Source organism: Aulonocara stuartgranti (genome assembly GCF_965226115.1).
Source record: "Aulonocara stuartgranti genome assembly, chromosome: 1".
Taxonomy (NCBI): domain Eukaryota; kingdom Metazoa; phylum Chordata; class Actinopteri; order Cichliformes; family Cichlidae; genus Aulonocara; species Aulonocara stuartgranti.
This window is the reverse complement of record NC_138939.1, coordinates 21,290,104-21,307,173: the sequence shown is the minus strand read 5'-3', so window position 1 is coordinate 21,307,173 and position 17,070 is coordinate 21,290,104. Positions and strand designations below refer to the sequence as shown.

At 39.4% G+C, this 17,070-nt stretch overlaps 1 protein-coding gene and 1 long non-coding RNA gene across 3 annotated transcripts in view; one reads left to right on the top strand and one right to left on the bottom strand.

Annotated features, from left to right (window-relative positions):
- The window catches only part of LOC309691102, a 248,062-nt gene that overhangs the window by 53,599 nt on the left and 177,393 nt on the right, over positions 1–17,070 (bottom strand). The gene's annotated exons all lie outside the window — the stretch shown is intronic.
- The window catches only part of tub (TUB bipartite transcription factor), a 64,893-nt gene that overhangs the window by 36,223 nt on the left and 11,600 nt on the right, over positions 1–17,070 (top strand). For both annotated transcript variants that reach the window (XM_082533215.1, XM_082533216.1), the window contains exons 2-4: positions 6,526–6,577; positions 11,032–11,194; positions 13,731–13,868. In XM_082533215.1, the coding sequence (XP_082389341.1) occupies positions 6,526–6,577; positions 11,032–11,194; positions 13,731–13,868 (353 nt within the window). The remainder of the gene's footprint in view (positions 1–6,525; positions 6,578–11,031; positions 11,195–13,730; positions 13,869–17,070) is intronic.

The following is a 17,070-nucleotide window of genomic DNA, read 5'->3' as shown; positions in this document are numbered from 1 at the left end:
GATAGTCGTAGTCATACTTTGAAAAATGCTGCAGGGTCATTTCTATGACAAACTGAACTTGCTCCTGCTACAGGGTCTCCAGGTTGGGAGAGATTAAAAGGAAGCTTGAATAAAGTGACAGAAGAAGTATGTTTTTATGTTTATAACACAAAGCGATTTCAATCACAAGAGTGGAACGCCAAATCTGAGCTTTGATTCATCAAACATCAGAAGCACATTTTTCTCTCTATCCTTCATCCTCTTCTCTTCTACTCTTCTACTTTAGCTCATTCTCTCAAGCTGTGCTGCAGGAAATCTCCGATTGCCCTTGAATTAGGGGCCGTGGATGTTTGTTAGAGGTCTCTTAGACGCCTGTCCAAGAGCTGAAGGAACAATCAGTGAGCCTGTGGTCAGTGATTAAAAGCTCTTGTGGTAAAGAAAATAAATAAAAAGTAGAACCAGCTAATCACTGGTGCTGAATGAATCCCGTAGCTTTGTTAGTAGGAGCTACTATTTTATTTACTTTAATAAATTATTGGTATTGGAGAGTATTGGAGAGCAGAGGAAAAGGAAGCACAGCAGGAGTAACAAGTTAACTTGAGTGGGGTTTGATCTTCTCCAGCAGTACGTATGAAGTCCTGATGCCTGTCTAAAATTTGCCTCAAATTTGCACAGTGTTAAAAATGTGTGATTAAAAAATCATCCTGTCGCTGTCTTGGAGAAAAACGTTTTACAAGAGCACAAATGAAAGGAAAGGTCAAACAGAATTTAAGTGCTGTTGGCCGGCTATGAGAAACAATGTTTAACAATGTTACCGAGAAATCTGGCATCTGTCAAATTATAACTTTGTTTGTAGAACACAAATTGTCACAAATACATTCATAATTGGATCTGTTGTCATTTTGCTTTTCTTGATCTGTAGTTGTTTACTCTAGTTACGTAGTGCTTTATGTAACAGGGGGATGGACGGACTACAACACTGACACAAGCATTGCGGGTTGCTTTAAATTAAAAGCTGTCGAATCATAAACAGGCAGTCTACAGTTAATTGCTGTATAAATGCTAAGTTTATGACCTGAATTATAAAACATGCAACTTCACGTTCCTCGCAAAAGGAAAGTTTTTTTTTTTAGCTTTATCTAAAAAAAAAAGCACTGTCACATCATGTGGACTTAATTTCAAAGAATCATCAGATTAAAAAAACAACAACTAATGGACACATTTTAAAATATGTGGCTGAATATAAAGTGTTACATTGCATCTTCCTCCAGACCCATGGCATATGCCCATACAATAGTCAAATAGCTCTTCTATTCTGAAGCCCTCCCGAAGGACCAAGCTCCTCATGCTATCTCTAAGGCTGAGCCCAGTCTCTCTATGGCGGCAGCTCATTTCTGCCACTTGTATCTGCATTCTCATCCTTTCACTCACTACTTTAAAGCTTGTAAATATAGGTGAGCGTGGGAACGTATATCGATCCAGATACTGACGGCTTCACTTTCAGCTAGAGCTCGTTTTTCACCACATCATTGCTGATGGCACACTAATCTGTCTGTTCTGGGTACACGAGACATGAAAACTAGCTGTATTCATTTACAAAAATATTAGGACCCTTAACCAAGAAGTTCGTAGACCCCCTTTTGGCTGCAGTTATAATTTCAAGTCTTTTCCAAGATTTACAAACCTCGATCATTGTTCGATTTAACAGAGAGCATCAGTGAGCTTCTATCTTCAGGTTTCTTTACAGATGTGCAGTGCTGTGTAAGTCTGGGCTTTGGTTGTAAGTTTCACAACAGTGTTATGATAAGAGAACTTGGTTTTCTTTAAGTACTCCATTTTACTCAATTCATTCTATGCTGTCAGCCTCTCTAAGCCTTCTGTGGAGAAGTAGAGCATCTCAATGCTGCCAGCCCAATGCTGCATCCAAGGAATGGTGTTAGCCAGAACATAAATCCTGTTGGTTAAACTGTTGGGTCCTTGTTTACCTCACAGACCAAGGATATTTGTGATCAGTTACAAAGTTTGTTTCTATAGTCACAAATCCAGGAAAATATGTATTTATAGTCTTGGTCTTTGTCTGGATGTCTGTACAACCTCTCTTGTGTCTCTTAGGTCATGTTTTGGAATTTCTTGGATTCAACTTGTTTTCTGTTAAGGATTTTTGCACCTTGTGGAGTTTGGCTTCCTGCCTTAGTTCCACATTCAGCTGCATTTTTTCCTGAACGTTGACAAGAAACTAACTGCAAATGGTCACAGACTTCATCCCCATCTTAGAAGCAACCATTTCAAAGGCAACAAACTCAAAAGTTAATCGCACAGTTTTGATTGTGCCGTGGCTTCCAACCATTAGCGTGACTGTAGCATAAACAGGGTTCTCCACACTGACAGTGCAACAAGTGTCAAAGCAAAGATAATATAGTTTCATAAAAGAGTTCAGCTTTAAAGTAAAGAATATAAAGTAAACTTGTTAAGTAGATTTCTTAACAAAAGCTTCCACTTTGTTATAATGGGCCTTTCACATTGATCTTCAGGGAAAACTGCAATACGAAACATCCATTTAAAATCTAATTTACAGCACAACAAATTTCTGATATTGATCATTTTTGCTACTGACAATAAGGGAGAGGAATAGGAAAGTGATGACTTGCAAGTAACCTCATTCTTCTGTATCTCCACAGTATTGCGTAACCTCCTCATACTTGTGTAACAATGCTCTCCACATTTTAACAAGCACTCCTCCTTTTTTCCCCTCCCTAAATGTCGAGTATAATCATGATAAGTGAGAAGTCAGCTGTTTGATATGAACAGCCTGTCACTTAGTGTATTAGCTCGTTAATAGCATTTGAATCGGTTTTGTTTCCGATTACTAAAGTAATACACATTGTTCAAATAAACATCGCCTTCCCTAACGTAATTATTACCTGGCAATTATTTTTTCTACTTTTGGTCAGTCATTACTTTAAGCTCTAAATCATGATGTGTATTGCCAACTATTCGTAGTATGAAATGTTATCAGGCTGATTAGCAAAGACTAATCGGAAGCTTCAGTCCTCTTATCATCTTATCAACAGTCTTTTCATTTTAAACACTTGATTGTGATTGAAGTGGGTTATTTAAAGATGAGTAAGTGGTTATTGGAGTATTGGTGGTAGATATAATATTAATAAGGTTTATGTCCATCCTCTTCCAATTATCTTTATCGGGGCTATGGAGTCAGGGCGTAGAAAGGTTTATATATTTGCAGACAAAGTGATCGTGCATATTCTTTAATCTAAAATTAACAATGCAGGCGTGTATTTTGTGCTTTAGAACGACACAATATCCCAGGGTGCCCATGCTATGCTGACCTTTAGGCATTTGCAGATGGCAGTATGTCATTATGTCACGTCAAATATTGCTCAAGTGAACAGTGGCGTTCGTGCAGACAGAGATACAGTATACGCCGGCTCTGCTGAGGATAGCTGACTGTTCAGCAAAGCATGCTCAGAGAATTGTTGGTGCAGGACGAGGTCAGGCGAGTGTGTAGGTTATTGTGTGGTGTGTTCTTGCAGTGAGCTTGTGCGACTTCCTTTTGTCCTTAGGGTCTATTTGCATTGCATCAGATACCAAATTCGTTGCAAAGGACACAGGAATGCTTTTGAGAGATATAAAACATTTCAGTGAGCATGGGGATAATAGCATCCTCTAAAAGACCAACACAATACCCTGGTGAAAGGCTCATCTACTAATTGGACTGTGACTAAAATACTGTAGCTAATATGGAGACTTCTTTATCTAGTTTGTGGTGATACAGGCAACACAAAGCCTTTCACTTTATTGAAGTCATTTAGTAGATTCCATTAGTGTCCAGCTTCCAGCAAAGCTTCTGGATTGCCAGAAGCTATCGACGGCAGACACATGCAGCAAGAGACGTTTCAGTGATTGTCTCCACTGTGAACAATGTGGTCAGTGTACCGGTGACTGCCTTATGTTACCTTTAAGGGTCAACTGGTAAACATGTAATGCTGGATCTGAAGCAATTTCTGTTTCAGTTTTATTTATGTAGCAGAAAAATCATCAATATGCCCCAAACAGCCTTTAAAACCCATCATCCTTAACTCGTCTGTTTTTACTTTTCTTGTGGCAGACGTTCCTCTCCATTTACTCAAGGATACAGTTTCTTAAGTGTTCTTAAGTTTGAGCCATGGATTCAACAAATATCCACAGAAATGTTGTTTGCTTCAGTAGCACTTAATCTTTGTTGACTGAGCGGAGTAGCTGTGTGTATGTGCGTTCAGTCGCTCAAGCTGTGTTATGCTTCCTCGTCACAAAACATTTAAAGCTTTGCTACTGCTAATTAATTTATGGAGATTATATTGGACTTTTGCCATTTATATTCTGTCCATTGCTAGGAAAATCAAAATGCATCATCAACATCACTTTGAACAATATTCAAATGACACCTCTGTTTATGTTTTTGCTGTATTCGCTGAGAGACTATCTGACAGCTTTCTAATAACTCCCCTGACAGTTATTATTGTATGGAACCTTTTTGAAAAGTGATTTAAGTGCTTAGTATGCTGTTATTTAACTTCTGCATGGTGTATCACGATAAACCACCCAGAGGATATAAGTATCTTTATCTAAAATGCTATGACACTGTTAACTCAGCAGAGCCATCTCCTTTATACTCGTGTTGCTGACGGGTGCATTGTTACTATGCTTTGTATCTGAAATATTGTTTTCATGTACTCTACACATTCTCATTTGGGCCGTGTCCATATTCGGTATCTGCAGCAGATACAGTTCTGTGAAAAAGAAAGATTTCACAGTACTCTTTCCAGTTCTGTGAAACATTAAGTACACTGCATGATTTAGTAGCTTGTAGAGCCACCTTTGGCAGCGGTTACTTGAAGTAATTGTTTTGTGTTTGACTTTATCAGTCTCTCTCATGATTGTGGAGGAATCTGTCCCACTCTTCTTTCTATCATAGCTTCACTTAATTTGCATTTAAATATATTTGTTTATGCATGGCTGTCTTAAGGTCTGACCACAGCATTTCAATCGGGGGCTGGACTTTGACTGGAACATTGTATCACCTTGATTCTTTTCTTTTTTAGCCATTCTGTTGTAGATGTACTTCTGTACTTTGGGGCATTATCCTGTTAGATGGCCTAATTTGGGCCAAGCTTTTGTTATTGGACAGATGGCCTCACATTTGACTTTTGTTATACAGAGCAATTCGTGGTTGACTCAATGACTGAAAAGGTGCCCAGACCCTGTGGCTGCAAAACAAGCTCAATATCAGAGTATTGCTAAAACCTCTTCTTTAAGAGGTGCTTGAAGTTGCTGATGACCAATTAATCAAATGTATTTGATTAGCAGAGTATACTTAGTTTTTCCTAAGTCCTGTCAAAGCTTTCTTTTCCACGTGACTGTAAGTGAAAGCAGTTTTCAATAACAAAAAATGTATGCATTATTTTTGTATCCTTCTCTGGTAAATGGTGCCCAAAGCATAATAATTATTTACATGAATGATTAGATTTTACTTTTCAGAGAATAATGACTTGTATTATGTATTTTTATTGTGAAGAAGTAATCACAGCAGAGAGGATGATATAGCTCATGATGTCATGGTCGGCTGTGTGGCAGGCAGGCAGGAGTGGTGGACCCAAAATGCAGGATTCTCAGGACACGAGGTTTAGACAGAAAATGCAGCTTTATTGCTGGAGCAGAACATCAAGATAAAATAAAACTCACAAAAGCAAACAAAACTCTAAACAGAGATGCAGGAGGACTGGAAATCCTAAACACGCAGCAAGTGAGGGTGAACAGACGTTAACGATGCGACACCGAGTAGGGGAAGACACAGACACTAAATACAAGAGGTGAACGGAGCAAAGAGGAAACAGCTGGGAGACACGGCTGACGTTGATTACACTGACGAGACAGGGAGAGCACAAAGCTGAACGCACTGACAAAGGACACAGACCTACAAAATAAGACAGGAAGCACACGCCAGACAGAGACAGACTCGTAAACAGGCATAATGACGTCATGGACAAACAGAGGGACATACGGGCAGAGAAGACCAAGCACAGGCAACCTAAACCACACATAAGGGCAAGATAACAAAACCTAAACCAGACATAATCATCATCGTCACCAACATCATCATCAGATAACTAAAGAATCAGAATATAATTGTAATCAAAACAGTATCACCAGAGAATAACCAATCCATAATGCAAAAATAAACCAAAACATAAGAAACTCAAAATGCTGGGTCGACCCGACCCAGGACCGTGACACATGATGTGAAAACAAAATACCTCGAGGCAGAAACACAGTCATTGTTTTGTGAAATTTGCGAGAAGCTTCATTAACATATAGTGTTTTATTAGGTAACAAGCTAAGACTTTAAGATTTCATGTATATAATGTTCTTCGAAATTCCAGGGAAACAATTTAATTGACTTAAGTAATGTCATTATTCTATTACAGATATAACAAAGAGCTGAAGAGCAGTTTAACCTAATCACTCCTCTTTCTTTGCTCTTTCTTAAAGCACTTTAGATGATGAGGGCACCAACCTCCGCCAGCAGAAACTGGACAGACAGGTAAGACTTTTGTGCCTTTTACTGTACTGATAAAAGAGTCACACCAAGGCTAAATCAATTACGGGAGGGCAATTTTTCGTGACACTAACTTCTGCTGCTGCATCAAGGGACCACAAATAGCCAGCTAGAACTTCTTATTTCTCTAAGTGGTATTCTATTAGTTCTCCCTTGTTGGTACCAGGCTGGGCCCAGTTTTGATCGACTTGAACAAAGTGCTGGAAACATTCCTCAAAGATTTTGGTCTATACTGATATGAGAGCGTCACACAGTTGCTGAAGATTTATCAACTGCATATCCATGATGTGACTCTCCCATTCCACCACATCCCAAAGGTGTGCTGTTGAACTCTGAATACAGTGAACTCATTGTCATGTTCAAGAAACTAATCTGAGATGATATGAGCTTTGTGCCAGAACACGGGTACACTGTGGACATAAAGTGAGGGACATATGTAAACCCCAGAGATGGTTGTGTAGGAAAGTCCCACTAAATCAGCATTTAGTGAAATACTCAGAGTAGACCTTTCAGGCACAAGCAGCCATGATATGTTCAGTCATTTTAATCCCCTTTTCCCCCATTCTGATGCTTTGTTTGAACGTAACTTTCTTTTAATGCACGGTGCTTTAAGTGCAATATAGATTCTGTGCAGTTTTATACATGCAAACTAGCTGTACCTCATAAACACTACACAAGGAAAGTTACATCAGCACAAACTGTGTGCAGTGTGTATTTGTTTAGTAAGAGGAAAAATGTATAATTATGTTTTCATACTTGGCCTAATGTGCTTCTGACGTTGTTTTATACTGCTAGAATTGCAGTTTAAATTAGATAACCAGTTGGTCCATTCATCACCAAGAATATTAAATTAGCGACATTAATTTCACAAACTAGGGGGTTTCCACATTTCCTTCATAAGGCTGTGGGTCAGTGACAGACATGAACATGCTGAGTGTACTATAATGTTAAATGGAAATTGTTTAAAGTTTCAAAAATCTAATGTGCCAAACAGCAAAAAAACCCGTCATCACCGAGAGGCCTAAGTATACTAATTCTAAATTTACATGATTCGAAGCTTTCTGCAGCATTGCTCTCTTGTTCTGTACCAGTGTTGCCCTTTGTTGTTTTTTCCCCCACCAGTTGTTCTGTGATAATGTCTCTGACCGAAGTAGGTCAGTTCTGTACAGAAGAAAAAAGAAATGACACATCAAATGCACCCTTTTATGTGAGCGCGCACACAGCCTGAAGCAGAAAGCCTGGGTTAACAGAGAAAGTTGATAACCACCTTTGTGATACCCATTATCTCTCACTGGGGTTTTAGGTTTTGTTAAGCCAGCTTGCTCAAAGAACTTACTTCGCAGCACGGCCCTCGGGATCCTTAAGTCAAAGTGATGTTTGGCCATTTCACACCCTGCTAACTAATACTGCCGTTGCCATTGTTTGTTGTCAGCAGCACTGTATCCAAACAAAACAAACACTCAGGCTGCAGTTGAAGCATTTTCAGCTCTTATCTATGCGTAGTGCAGTCTGCTGCTTCTGACGTCCTGCTATTTTCCTGAAGTGGATAATGTAAGTGGAGTGCTTCAAACGGGTTCTCGTTCCCTTGTCAGAGCAGCAGAAGCTTGCGGAAGCTTGTCATAGTTCATCAGTGGGTATAAGGTTTTATGTGTTCTGATTCACTCTGAAGTAAACTGCTTTTTATTCATGTGTGACTAAATGAATGAATGAATGAATAAAGAATACAATTCCTAATGTCACTCAGTTGAGGGCTTCAGGCACGTAAGCATCATTAAACAAATTGTTATTGATTGAAACATCGTGTAGAGGCTGTCTCATTTATCCAGAGAAGGAGAAAATTTCTGGACTTGTTTTTGGTCCTTGCCTTTCGCCTCTCATGCTAGAGGCTTCCTCAGTGCCTGCAGCTGGTGTGCAGCTCCAGGTATTCATTTAAGGCTACCAGCGAGTTATCGTTCGCACAAAATTCACACAAATAACCGCGTGAATGAAGGCAAAACCGTGTGTGGGGAGCGTTGCCAGGACTGTTTCGTAATTTGCTGACAGGCGTTGTTGTAAATCACATTTCCTGTTTAGAGATGGTATTTCCATTTTAACACGGGTGGCTTTTTTCCTCTCCTCTCTCAAACCATGGCTGTCCAAATTGTGTACATTGCTGCTCACAGGAGAGTGCCCCCAATCCTTTTGATGCAGGTGTTCGCTGTATATATTTCTGTGCACCCTTTGCCGCATTAGGCTGCATATATAACATTGCTCAGGTTGTGTTTAAGTGTTTTATCCTCTAGCCGTGTGTCTCAGGAACTTCAGTTGGGGGAAAAGCCTTTTAAGTTACTCAAACACTCTAGCCACAAGCAGAATGACAATGTTGTTATGCCTGCTTTTTTCTTCTTTTTTGATGTTGTTGTGTTGTTTTTCCATAAATCTCTTTGACTTGATGTTCTTTGACTTAATGAAGGCCCAGATGGGATAGCCACAGGTTTTAAGTGCTTTCTTCAGACGTCTGTGCTCCTTTGTTCCCTGTGCCTCTCCAGTTCTAGGGAACTGTGGCAGTCCAAATGTAGGTACTGGTCTGTGTGTGTAAAAAATATGAACTAAAATAAGCAATTTGTTTTACCTGACATCCTCCCCTGTGAACTTCATATTGCAGTCACAGTGAACTGATAATTCTGCAATGGCTTCTTCTTAAGTTTAGATTCTGACCCATGCTTTCCCCATGTAGCGATTACAATGGCTGACACTAGTGAAGCCTTGGCATGGCCATGCTTTTATCTGTAGAAACAAATTTTTCATAGGTGGTTGTAAAGCAGAGTTCAAACAGATCTCATCATGGATAACGAGCAGAAACGTGTAGTTAACAAGCAGAACCCGCCGCATAAGGAATACGCAACACTCCTTTGAGGACAGATACACGATTTAAGAAAGGTGAAAGAAGTCTGTGTGATGTCAGATTGCTCCGATATGGGAATAGAGCACCTAAGGTCTGCCTGTATTTCAGTAATTTTCAGCAATTTTGAAGTCACCTAAAGTGAATTGTAGCCTGCTGTGCACTACATGAGAAAAAAAGAAAAATCCGACATGCTGGGGACATATTAGGGGAAGAGATAGAAGCATGCACAATATTGTGTTTTTCAAACCTTTTATGCGAAAGTTTGTTAAGTGCTTTATCCACAGGTGAGACCATTAATCATTAAATAAATTCACTGTGTAAAATGCCTCTGCTAGCTTAACCACCACTGCCTTGGAAAAGAAGTGAGCTTTGCAGGACACAGCGCTCCACTGCTCTGCAGTCTGAAGTTTCCACTAATAGAAACCTTTTTAATATTTGATGAGCTCTGGTTTGAAGACTTGCATAGAGCTGACAGTTGGGCCAAATGAATAGCTTTATTCAGCCTCTGGTCATACTGGTTTAGGCAGCACACTGTTAGATGTCCAGCACTGATCTTTCTATGCTCTTTTATAATCTCTGTCATATCTGCCAAGTACTGTAAAAGGGAATGAAGGTATATATTTCTGTCTTTGTGGTGCTCTTAATCAGCAGCTGAATCTTTACAAAACCGTCAACTGAGGTAATTTTGATTTATATTGCAGTAGCAAGGACCTCAACTTTAAATGTCGATGGCAAATGTTTTTGTTTATGAAGCAACAGGCTAGGCCGGAGGCTGCGGTTTGAGGAAGGCCTCATCGAGCTCCCAGGCCTGGCATATCTCTGATGACTTCGAATGAGGTTGACAAGCAGAGAAAAAGCAGAGGGAGGGTGGGTCGCAGAAATGAGAACAAATGGATGTGTGGCACAAGTAGACATTTATAGACGTATGGCCGGAAGAGGAGTGTTTGGAGTTGTGGTCCAGCTCCTGAAACTCAGATAAATTATCTCACTACAAATTCGATATGGCAATAATAGCTCTTACTGAATCACTGGCGCCAATATTGATATGTCTATGTGCCTACTCTAAATGGATTTCCCTCGCCAATTGAAATCACTACTTAATGACTCCTTGTGGTGGTGCTTATTAAATGAATGAGGGTAAAGTGAACGGAAGTAACTGGTAAAAAAAAAGAAAGACGACGCTCAGCAGGGAAAATGGCGGAAAGCAGGGAAAGAAAATGAAAGCTAATGAATTGAAATGGCGCATTGTTAAATTTCACTACTAATGATGACGCAAACACATTGAGACCATGATGGACTGACAAAACATATCATTCCTGCTTTTTGCCTTCGGTTCTTTTTTCTTGACACCAATTTAATAATGAATTGCAAATGATAATCTTCTACTGAAACGATTATCTACCACTTTCAGACATGGCATGCTGGTACTCAGTCACGGTAAACATGGCGGCATTTGGTCTCTAATGTCATTACTTCAGTGAAGATCAGTAAAGATAGTGACTTTTTCTATTTGTTGAAACTCTACCTTTATTTTTCCATTTGCTTGAAATGTCAGCGAGCACTCCTTGAACAGAAGCAGAAGAAGAAGAGGCAAGAGCCCCTGATGGTCCAGTCTAATGTGGATGGGAGATCACGGACCCGTCGGGCCAAGCAAAGTGAGGAACAGGCTCCACTGGTGGAATCCTACCTCAGCAGCAACAGCAGCACTATCTACCATGGTAAAGCTTGCACTCCTCTCTGGCTGTGTTGATTCAGAAAGCTTAAACAGAGAATTAAAGAAAAACATCAGCTGAAGAAATAAAGAAGTCGCACTGTTCGTTTAATAAGTCTTTCTTATTTATAAAGAGTGTTTGTTCTTCCTGACATCCCAATTAGAACTATAAACCAGACATGAAACCGTTTTTTAAATGATTAGTGTTGCATAGCTGTAAAATTTACAGCTTTAAATAAGACATCATGTAGAGGGAATACAACACACTGCATCATCTACTGCAGTGCTGCAAATCAAACCACACAGGAGCAGAAACTGTGTTCCCTTTCAGTCGATTCGAAGTACTACACGTAATGTGGGATATCACAGCCCCGCAAGTCTTGGATGAAGACCTCTTCTGTTCACTGCTTTAAGGCACATGACTTGTGATGACATAGGTACACGTGGGGCTGTACATATACACCGTGTTATCACATACACCCCTTATTTCTTACATTCTTTACCTTGCCAAGAAAACCTCTGCTGAGTTGGGCTAGCTAGCTACTGCTAGTTAGCTCTGCTGTCTGTGGCTTGAAGTTAGCTTAACTGCGCCTGATTGTGTTAGCCTCCACTGGTCAGTTGGTGCATAGGCTGTCCACAGAGCACTCATTTTGAGTTTTCTTGTGCAGTAATTTTGCTTTGGATTTTGGTATGAGTAACCAAAACCAAAGCAAGTAAAGCAGAAATTTTCTGTTCACTACTGTCCCCAGGGGACAGTGGGGATTGTCCACGCTATAAGAATGTTTACTGAAACCAAAGCCTGTGCGTTTTGTCACCAAAGGTGCACGGGATTCCACCAGAGGAATAGCAAACTTATGGGCCCTTTTTAAATTAAATAATTTTTAAATTAATTTTTGTGCTGCAGCTAGTTGGTCCATCATCTGGTCTGTCTATCGTTTGGACGTTACATCCCCTTCAGTTGCTCGTTAAGAACTAAGGTGCTGATTGTCCAACTTGTCCTCTGATTAATGTATATTTATGTATGTTCATATGTCCCATGCTGTGTGTGTTGTACTGAGTGAACTGACTGAAACAGAATGAGTAGATATGTTAAGCGGAACAAGGTACAACACAAGGTTGCCGCTTGCCTGGCTCACTGAAGAGCAGCTATTAAACTGAGGGATGACCACGACGAATGCATCCAGCCTCTCCGATCATCTAACTGGTGCCTGATTTTAAAACCTGATCATGCTTTTGAGGTTGTAGTGCCCAAAATGTGGAACACCCTTCTGAAGTCAATCAGTTTGGCTCAGTCTGTTATTTGTTTTAAGCGAATGCTGAAACTCATTTTCATAGGTTAGGGTTTCCTTTATCCGTTCCCCTTCATTTCATTCATGTACACGTATCATCAGTGTGCAGCTTTTATTCGAACTGTGAAGCACTTTGTAACTTGATGTTTTGAAAAGTGCTATATAAATAAAGTTATTATGCAATACTTTATATTTTGTACCTAGTTACTCTCCTTCAGGGAACAGAAGTTATAGACATAACCATTTGTTATATCTGGGGCCGCTGAAGTCTTCTTATTTACACACAGAGGCCAGGCAGAGCATTTTTATTTATTTAATTATTTTTTGAGGGACAGTTTCTGGGATTAAGGCCAAGAACTGTCAAATTTCCTGTAGAGAGAAGAGAAAGATGTTCCTCTGCCATATTCTTTTATTCTGATGCAAAAAAAAAGAATAATAAACCATAACAATGCTACGGGAAAATGAATAAAAACATTCTAGCCTTCGTTCACAGTTTGCTCCACACTTTTTCTAAGCTGGAAACTCTGGACTGTAAACCTGCAGTGATTTTAGCTACAGATTTGCAGCCCAGTATTAGTCCCACATTGAGTAAAAAATTGATCTTACAGTCACTTTGATTGTGACTGTAAGATCAACTAAACACATTGAACATTTTTACTGCAATAGGTTGCTGTGAAAAAGTGTTTTCCACCTTCCTGATTTCTTATTCTATGGCATAGTTCTAGTGCACCACAAAAATGACCCAAAAACACATCGGCAAGTCCACCTCTGACTGACTAAAAAAATACAGATTAAGGTTTTTTCATGGCTTCAAAGTTGATTGATTGGGATGCTTTGGAGTGACCTTAAACAGGCCATTCATGATGTAAAATGCTCCGGTGTGGCTCAATTTAAACAATTCTGTAGAAAGGATTGCTTCATATTCCTTCACATTGATGTGAACAACTTTGTTGCAGTTCTTGCTGTCAAGTGTGGCACAGCCAGTTATTAGTTTTAGGGGTCGAATAACTTTTTTTGCATTGGGTCAGGTAGGTCTGGATAGCATTTTTCCCCTTAATAAATTAAATCCTCATTTAAAAATGGCATTTTGTATTTACTCAGGTTATGTTTATATTAAAATATATATATCTAAAAGGGGCAAATACTTTTAAATGGTATTGTGTATTACACTAGAACATAACGTAATGTTTAATGTGAAAGACATATTTATTATAACCCATCATGTGCTTCAGTCGTGTTCATTCCTGTGTTCAGTGCAAGAAGCTGAACAGGAAGAGGTGAAGGTGATGTCGGATCCACAGCCACCACGCTCAGCCAAAAAGGGCAAAGCATCAGCCAGTTCCACTCCACAGACAGGCAGTGAAAAGAAGGAGAGGAAGGGGAAACACAAAGGTCAGTGTGCTGGTTCAAATGGTTAATTAAACTGTGTGAAAAATGGATAAACATACTGTTCTTGGGCTTTGCACATCCATTTTTAAACACCAAATAATCAGCTTTTAGAAGCGGTCCCCTGTGTGAAAAAGAGAGGAGCCAAAATCCTTACTATCCAGCAGCTTCAGAAGTCTATCCAAGCTCTGTATGCCCTCCTCAGATAACGTTTCCCCAGTGACTTTTTTGAGCCACAGCTGGCAACAGCACAACTGAGTGAAACTCGGCTGCCCTCTTATCCCCTGCCATGGTGCCAAAGTCGTCAGAGCTCAGTGTCTGTGATGATGTATGACAGACTGACACACCACAAATGAAGACCTACATTAGAAGATTAAAAGAACTACAATTGCTGTCATTGTTTCCCTTAAGCTTCCATGCCGTTCAACCTTCAATGTGTGTTATTGCAGACTGAGCACAATGAAATATAATAGTTAAGGTGTTTGCCAAAAAATGATCAACAATATCTGACTTTGGAGACATTTGGCATCTGATATACTGCAATACAGCAGATGCTTGCCTTTGGAATGACTTTGTCCCAGGAAAGTGAATTAGATTCAACTGTGGTAAAAGATTATCCAGGCCAGTAGTGCCAGATTCACCACTTATTGATCTGTCTCACTTCTTCTTCTGTCTCGTGCTCTGATTCGTTAAAGCATAAGCAGAAATGATGCAGTCATTAGAAAATGAGCTCTAGCAAGATCAGAGGTTGTTCATTTTCAGTTTAGATAATGAAGATATGAAAATGCAGCCTTCTACATACTTTCATAAAATAAAAATAGGATTCTTGATTTTTACACGCATATCTCTGAAGGAAAAGAAAGACATGGAATGAATAAGAAATCAAAAGATAAGACTGACCTAATTTTGTTAAAGCAGCATGTTAATATATAACATATATACTGAGTAGAATATGCAGTCACGTCAAAATGACAGCTGTTACAGGATGTTATGCAGCTATGTACATTCATCATCAGCAAGTGTGAACATTTTTCTAAAACCAACATTTTTTACAGTTAGTCTGGAGCTTCCGGATGTGTGTTAGCATAATGCCACCCTCTTCCCTGGGTAGACTTCCTAGAAGTTTCATCCCAAGGCAGAGGTGTGGACTCGAGTCACATGACTTGGACTCGAGTCAGACTCGAGTCATTAATTTTATGACTTTAGACTTGACTTGAAAAAATGTTCTAAGACTTGTGACTTGACTTGGACTTTTACACCAATGACTTGGGACTTGAATTGGACTTGAACCGGTTTACTTGAAAAGACTTGATATTTTACCCAAAATATAAAATTTAACATGCATATTATATAGAGATTGAAAATGTGACGTCATTCACAAGGATTCTGGGAACTCGTGGCAAGCGGTAGTAGCGCACGCAGGCTTTCAATTGAAATCAGTTAAACAGCGATAAAAAGAAACACAAAAATGTCAAGAAGCTGTTGTATTATTAACTGCAATAGCCGGTCGCATGACAGCCACGGGAAGCCGACGGGTAAAGAGATCGGTTGTTATCGGATTACGTCGTTGAAGAGAAATTGTTCAAGCCATGTTTCCGAAGTAACAAAGACGCGACGGATGGCCTGGATTGCAGCCATTCAAAGATCAAATATAACGTCCCAGAACACTCCAGCTCACAGGTTAGTCTGCTCCAAGCATTTACACGAAGGTCAGTATTTTTTAGTAGTTAATACGTCATTTTCATAACATAATTAGTGATATAGGTTACAAGCAAGTCTGGCGCTGAACAGAAATTGTCGCGCTATGCTCCTTTATTTATTGTGCATAAATAGTGAATTGTCCTGACACAATATTGTGTTTCGCTTCTGTTATTATGGTACATTAACAAAAACATATACTTTTATTCACAGGATAAAACAGGTTTTTTGTATCACTAATTGCCCAGTACGATTACAGCATACAATATTGTTGTCACTGCTACATTTCTGTGATGCTACCAGAAATTATTTCCACTACTAATTAATTACCGTTGAGCTCAAAGGTCCTATTAATAAACGGTTAACGAATGTGTATTTATGACGACAATTTGTGAGACTGGTAAACTTATGATACGTACGATGGTCTTTCGTTCTACACGGTGCATTTCAAGGTCCTGCACCCATCCGTCGGTAAACTGTACCCGGACTTGTTGCAGTGACCTGAAGTTACTAAACTTCACGAGTGTGTGCACTCACTCCAAGAACCGTATGATTATAAATATGCATATAAATATGCTACAATGAGATAGCTGACTTCATCTAACTAGCAAATGTTGTCCAGGCTACGTTGGTGATGCAGTTCTTTTTAATGTGTATGATATTTTTGTCATGCGATTTTAAAGCTGGTCCTACAACCGCATCCAAGAATAACATGCAGCGTATCTCAGAACTGTCGGTGAAAATTATTCTAGGAGCTAGGTTTAATTGAGCTGCATTTTAAAGAGGTGCAATTTCACAATTTGTGTATATTTTCTAAGTTCACTATTTTGTCATGTGTTGAGAAAAACACAGATTTTAAAATTACATGGTCTAATATTTACATTTAGCATATAACTGCAACATTATTTTTTCGTTTTTTTTTTAAAGACTCGAAAGGACTTGAAATTCAAAGTTTCAGACTTGTGACTTGACTCGGACTTTTACACCAGTGACTTGAGACTCGACTCTGACTTGCCTGACATTACTTGAGACTTGACTTGAGACTTGAGGATAAAGACTTGAGACTTACTTGAGACTTGCAAAACAATGACTTGGTCCCACCTCTGTCCCAAGGTCAAACTGTGCTCTTCTTGGACAAAATAAAAAAAATGTTCAAGTTCATGACAGTACAATCAGAAAAAGTCTGAAAAAGCATGACTTGTTTCGAAGGGTTGCTTAGGGGAAAGCAGAACATGACAATATGGCTTAAGTTTGCATCTGAAAAAATACTACAAGACAATAGAATGGAGCACTGTCCTTTGAACAGATGAGGGCAAAGTGATGATGTTTGGTTATTATGTACAGCATGATGTTTGGAGAAAAATGAACACCTCATAACAACTGGCAGCACAGCAGTGGAGGGGAGATTTGGACAACTTGCAGTCATTTAGTTGACCGTGAATTTCTTTGTATAAGGTTTTCTAGAGTGAAATGTGAGGTCATCTGTCCAGCAGCCAAAACTTACACCCAA